This window comes from Drosophila hydei, unplaced genomic scaffold, assembly GCF_003285905.1.
Source record: "Drosophila hydei strain 15085-1641.00,03,60 unplaced genomic scaffold, DhydRS2 tig00000001-arrow-pilon, whole genome shotgun sequence".
Lineage (NCBI taxonomy): Eukaryota > Metazoa > Arthropoda > Insecta > Diptera > Drosophilidae > Drosophila > Drosophila hydei.
In genome coordinates this window covers 9540469-9546514 of record NW_022045643.1, presented here as the reverse complement: position 1 = coordinate 9546514, position 6046 = coordinate 9540469, and the positions used below count along the sequence as shown (strand labels likewise).

The 6046-nt window shown below is 38.8% G+C and overlaps 2 protein-coding genes and 1 long non-coding RNA gene across 3 annotated transcripts; 2 read left to right on the top strand and 1 right to left on the bottom strand.

The window, feature by feature from the left end:
- Positions 1–279: 279 nt before the first annotated feature.
- Positions 280–3007, bottom strand: LOC111597275. The gene is made up of 4 exons (XR_002751305.2): positions 2358–3007; positions 1303–1494; positions 493–937; positions 280–410 (listed from the first exon to the last, which is right to left on the bottom strand). It is a non-coding gene; the product is annotated as an uncharacterized LOC111597275 (long non-coding RNA).
- A 140-nt stretch (positions 3008–3147) lies between these two features.
- On the top strand, positions 3148–4730 carry LOC111597300. The gene is made up of 6 exons (XM_023311923.2): positions 3148–3389; positions 3443–3587; positions 3647–3778; positions 3836–3991; positions 4047–4305; positions 4371–4730. Exons 1-6 carry the CDS (start codon positions 3262–3264, stop codon positions 4613–4615), a joined length of 1065 nt encoding a protein of 354 aa, XP_023167691.1. The 5' UTR covers positions 3148–3261; the 3' UTR covers positions 4616–4730.
- A 121-nt stretch (positions 4731–4851) lies between these two features.
- On the top strand, positions 4852–5694 carry LOC111597320. Its single transcript, XM_023311951.1, has 5 exons — positions 4852–5146; positions 5215–5359; positions 5419–5481; positions 5547–5550; positions 5617–5694. Exons 1-5 carry the CDS (start codon positions 5019–5021, stop codon positions 5619–5621), a joined length of 345 nt encoding a protein of 114 aa, XP_023167719.1. The 5' UTR covers positions 4852–5018; the 3' UTR covers positions 5622–5694.
- Positions 5695–6046: the final 352 nt, after the last annotated feature.

Genomic DNA, 6046 nt, shown 5'->3' with positions numbered 1-6046 from the left:
TTTCAAGTTGAAATATTGATTTTTTAAATAGGTAAATTCAAATAAAATAGAATCCTAGCTATGAATTTCGTAAGTCTAAAATCGGAGTCTGAGTCATTGAGTTTCATTGAAATTTCTAATGGTCTATATAGCCATAAAATTTCAGGTCAAACAATCTTCCATAATTCCCATGGCCAATAAAAAAAGATTGAGAAACACGAAATGTAGCTTCGAAAAATTTCAAAAGAAAAGTTCTTAAAACGTGTTGCAGCAATAAATATCAATTAACTGAGATATAGATACCAAAGCGAGTCACGGGCTACGGTCCCAGCATTCGAAAATCAGGCTAATTGCAACGAGCCGGTGGTCCGAGTTGTCCGACGAAGCCAAAGGAAGTCGTAAAATTGATAAGGACACAAAATGAAAATGCGCTGCAGGAAAAAGTAAAAACTAAGCGATTATGGAAAGTGACCAAAGTGCTAGGTCACGTTCCAGTCGGGGCAGATGACTCACACGGGGCTACGGAATGTGCTGGCTACAGCTTTAGCTCTTTGTAGTTCACTCGGTCTTATCAGCCGCCGTCGTCAGCGCCTGCTGCTGATAACCAGCTACAAATTTGATGACGCAAGCGTCGACGGCATCCACAACGCATCCAGACTCATTCAATAGAATTTCTTGGTAGTTGTCTCCTCTAATTTGTTGCTCACTTTGTTTGATGCTGTGACGACGCTTGCCTTGTCGGCTCTTTGAACTTGCCCATGAGCATTTTATCTGCTCTTCTCGCCGACTACGCTCTTGGCACAGTCTCCGCCTTATCAAATGCTCGGTGTGGTCCTTATCGTAGCACTTGCTGCTGTCCACCTCCATCCCCACACATCTTCGGTGTGGCCTCAATACATATTTGCATTTGTCTTGCTTAAACAACTAGTTGGCATGCGTTGTTCTTTTGTTTTGAACTCTAAAGCGAGACAGATCTTTGTTTGTTTAGCTACAATTCGACCCTGACCTACGCCACGTCTTTGTAGTCTCTTGGTGTTATCTGCATGTGTTAACTGAGCGATATCACGTCTCTGAGTCTAATCTTTCTTGGTCAAGATTTTAAGGAAACAAGTTAAGTAAATTCAGATAGTTGATCATAAAATAGTAATAGTTTAATAGTAGTTTATGTCTTTAGTATATGAATGGGAACAAATAAGAGCAAAATGAAAAAACCCAAAATATTTTGAGATGATACAAAATTTTTAGTTTTAAATTATAGCTAAATATTTATATATTTAAATTATATATTTATATTATATATTAATATTATATTTGAACTATTACCTAGACTCATTTCAATACTGCGAATTTCTCATTAAATATTTTAATGTTACCCATCACTTTATCAGCTGCTATGCAGTTATCGGAAACAGTAGAAACCTGGATTGGCACTTCGTGTACAAAATGTTTAAAAATTTAGTTTTCTTTTTCTTTACACTACTAGCATTTTGTTGCACCAGCAAATCGCCCATAACTCTGCAAACATAGTATAAATTGCATCGTTTTACTTATGAAATATCGGCAGCGAAATAGTTTAAATTTTTATAACCAAATCATAAACACGAACAGAGGCTGATTAAAATTTCATTTCGCACTTTCGACTGGGTGACTGTGATTGTTGTATTCGGTGTCGTCTAGCAGCCAGTGTTCCAGAGGCCCACAAAATGTAGTGCTCGTAAAAAGTGCAGCAAAAACCGCAACGAGTCGTCTGCACTGCAATGCAGCACCAAAAATGTCAGCGGTACTTCAAGTTTTATGGCATTCGCCGCAAATGGCCATGAGAATGTATCTAAACGGACTGGCCAGAGGTTCTGTAGTGGGCATGGCTCTAAATTCGGTTAGGGCTAAAACGTAAAACTTTTATAGCTGGAGCAGCGCGCGTGGTGGAAGCTCAGCAGAAGAAGCGACAGCTACAGCGACAGAGACAGCGACGGCGACGGCGACAGCGACAGCGAAAGCAACAGCGTCTACGTCAACGTCAGCATCGTAAACAAATTTTGCTCGTAATTAATTTTGCATGCAAGTCAGCTAAAGACGGCGAGATGGAAACTGAACTTGTGAGACTGACTATATAGTAGCCGCTATATATAAGTATATGCATGTGGTATATAGTGCCTAGTCGTTGTATCGTCAGTTGTCTGGCGTCTGGCGTCTGACGTTCGTTGTCAGTTTTGGGAGCTAATAAACGACGCACACGGCAGCTGATTTTGAATGCCGCATGAACATTTCGGGCAGCCAATTTTGATATGCCAAATGTGTCGCTAAATGATTCTTTTTGTTGACTGCGGGTATGCCCTGGTCTGTCTCCCCCACTGGCAGCTACACCCCTATCGGCTCACCTGTGCGTGCGTTGCGCATACGTCCCGTGTGACGGCGTGGCTTGTGACTGGCATTAGCTTAGCGACTTGGCTTCGGTTCGGTTGGGCTCGGTTTTGTATGCAAATTGGCTTTCCATGGGCAACAGGGGCGGGGGTGGGTGAGTTGCTGCTGTTGATGTTGGCTGCTTTGGCTGTTTGCATACGCTTCGTGGAAAACTTTTGCTCTAACAGATCGAGAGCTGCGTGCGAGGTTCAAGTTTTAAGTTTGCATTGCATTTATCAGGCAGCTCATTAGTGTACTTGTTTGTCATTGCTGTTGTTACTGATGTAGTTGTTGTTGCTGCTGCTGCTCTAGCATTATTTATTTGACATTTTTAACACTTGGCGTTGACAGTTCGCCGTGTTTTGTGCCTTTTACGCTAGTCACATTACGTACTCAAATTTGCCAAACAAGCGTAAATCAGTTTGCTGCATTGCTGTTGTTTTTTTCTTTCTGTTGTTTGCTTATGTCGTTGCTGTTTTGCATATGCTGTTAATTTTTGTTGACTCTATATGTTAGCTGCTTCCCTGTCTCCTCTCTCGCTGCCTCTTCCTGTATATACCTCAGTTGCACTACATACAAAAAATAGTCTATGCAAGCCTCCGAGCTGTCTTGTGAGACTAGTTTAGCTGACATCAGCAGCTGCAAAGAAAAGACGTCTGCGCATTTAATGATAAAACAGTTGAAGTAGATCAATATGCTGCAAAATCAAGTTTGCTGTGACTCTCAAAAACTTTAAAATAATTGAAAAAAAAAGATTCTATTGTTTCTCTACACATTAGACACATCATTATTGTTAAGTTTCATTTATTCCGATTACACAATTAGCGAATGGCATTGATGTTGAAGTGAATGTAGAAGATCCGGTTAGGTGACACAAAAGCCATGAATCACAGGGATCCTGCCTACGATGCATATAGGAAAGCTCGTCGAAAGTTTTCACTTATAGTATATCTGCTGCTGGTGTTATGGCTGATACTGGCTCTTGGACAATGGCTGATGGTCACTCTGATGTAAGTCAAACGAACACTAGAGATTTGAAAAATGACTGATTGCCTCATCGTAGCGAAAGTATGAGGGACATGTTCCTTGATAAATATTATATCAGCATTGTAGCGTTTCTGCTTGCCATTCTACTCTTTGCTGTGTTTTTGTTTGTGGAGAAAATACGTTGGAAAGCGGCAGCCGCCATCATACTAAGTATTCTGATTGTAAGTGTTTAGTTTAAAGTACGTGAATTTTATTTTTACGTAATCTTCCTTTTATGTAGGTAGAACTGCAAATCATTGGCTCATTCACGCTGATCGCACGTACTAAGTGGGTGCCAGTGATCATATTTTTCTTTGTTTGCGTCGTGCTCATAGTTATCTTTGTCATAATCGGTATCTTTTTGCCCCAAAAGGTAAGTACCTACCGTCATAGCTCAATATTCAAAGACCACCTAATGTTTTTCCTTCAGCTGGATTTAACCCTTCATGTCGCTCTGCTATTTATTGTGGCTTTTCTCTTTTTGTTGATCGCTGTCTACTTCCTGATGCTGCACTTCATAGAGCCTGCCATACTACCATATGCCTATATCCTATTTCAGATACCCATTACAATAACCATGATGTTTGTAAGTTGCGCGAATTAATTAATGTCTGCATGAGTTATATCCTAAGATCTTACAGTTTGTTATGTATCATGCACAAACAATTAACGGCAGCCGATTCGCGGAGATGCGACTGCATGATTATTGTCTTGGATCTCTGATCTTATTCCATGATTTTCTGATCATATACTGGCTAACACTTTATTGGCAATTTTTTGGCACTCTAATGGGGCCTCCTTATTGGGATGATCTAATGATAACGACAACATCAACAACAATCGCTCATGCAGCTCAAGCTAAGTTTAATCCAGTGTATGACATGGATGCCTTTAAATTGAGTAAGCTAATTGGATTCTGAAATATTTTTAAGCATATTTCAAATAGATCTTTTCGATATTTATAGATGACTTCTTCAATATGCGACATAGAAAGTTTCGACATAAAATAAAGTCAAATGACGAAACAACTGAGATACCGATAACCCTCGACTTTATGAAGGATGACATGAGTACGGACCCGAATCCCTCCAAAGACAAGTGGCCTTATTTTTTTGAACCCGACGCCAATGAAAAAGATATTCCATTAAAAGATCCAGATCAATCAGCTCAAGAATACGTCCTTGAACCAGATAAAAGTATGGCCAATTAAAAGGACGAAAATCACATGGCTTAGTATTACACAAACAACATCCACAGCTAATGATAATTTTAACATATGAGGAATACTATTAATGTGAGAAAGAAAATAAAAAATAATGAAAACCTCAAGACATCGTTTTTTTTAAATTAACTTTATAGCAAGATCTATTTAAATAAATGCTCTGCCTGTTAACTACAGTCTAAGCAATCTTTGCTTGGATTATTTTTTTTTTGGTCATAGTCTAAGTTCGATTTCAGTCAGATATATACACAATGAAGATTTTATGTTAGTTATTGTTTTGCTTTCCAAATATAGTTGTTGATTCCATACTTGTGATTTTTGCACAAAATTTTTGGTATATGTAAGTCCAAACAAAGATAGTAAGCCGTAAAATTCTCCAATAAATGGAGCCATGAGTGCCACATACCAGAATTATTTGTACTATAAGAGAGCCCGACAAGCGTTTTCCTTCAAAGTTTACGCCATGCTGTTCATGTGGCTGGCATTGGCTCTTATACAGTGGGCAATGGTGGTCTTCATGTAAGTACGATATTTTTACACGCTTCTAAAAACCTAACTGATTTATATTGTTTTTTTTTTTCATGCAGAGAAGGAGCGAAGGATACATTTGTTGAGAAGTTTTATATCAGTCTTCTTGCATTTGTTGTGGCAAGTTTCATTTTTGGTTTATTTATATTCGTTGAGAGGCTGCGATTCATAAGTCTAGTCAACATTGCTATCTGCTTAGTAATTGTGAGTAACGATTAGAAGCTGTCATTGCCAATCCCATAATATCCTTATATGTATTTAAGGTTGAGCTTCAAATTGTTGCGGTGTTTGCATTTGCCGCTCGCTCTTTCTGGTTGGAGTTGATGGTATTCTATTTGCTTACTTTTTTCCTTCTCTGGATTGTTATTGTAATAGCTTCGATTCTTCCCAGAAGCGTGGGTGAAATTGTGTATTTTTTCTTCACTTAAGTCTATTTGATTCATGTCATATATATCCTTCAGGCTGACCTCACCTTAGATGTAGCCGTAGTTTTCATTATGGCTTTTGTTTTTCTGGCAGCTGGAATATTCTTTTTGATGGTGCATTTCGTTGTACCCGTGCTTGGACACTACTCATATCTAACCTTCGAAATCTCTATTAGCGTGATCATATTGTTCGTAAGTCGCTAAATATTATTATTTAACTTACTTTATTATATAGCCCTACGCATGACGCACATTTTTCAGTTTGTTATGTACCACACTCAAACCATCACTGGCGGTCGATTCGCCGAGATGAGGCTAAATGACGCCTTCCTGGGATCGTTAATTCTATTTCATGACTTTCTCATTATATATTGGTTAACTTTCTATTGGCAAATCTTAGTGAAGCCTTTCACGCCCAATAGTTGGATTATAGTTTCGACTATGCCAGATAAAGATATGACCACTA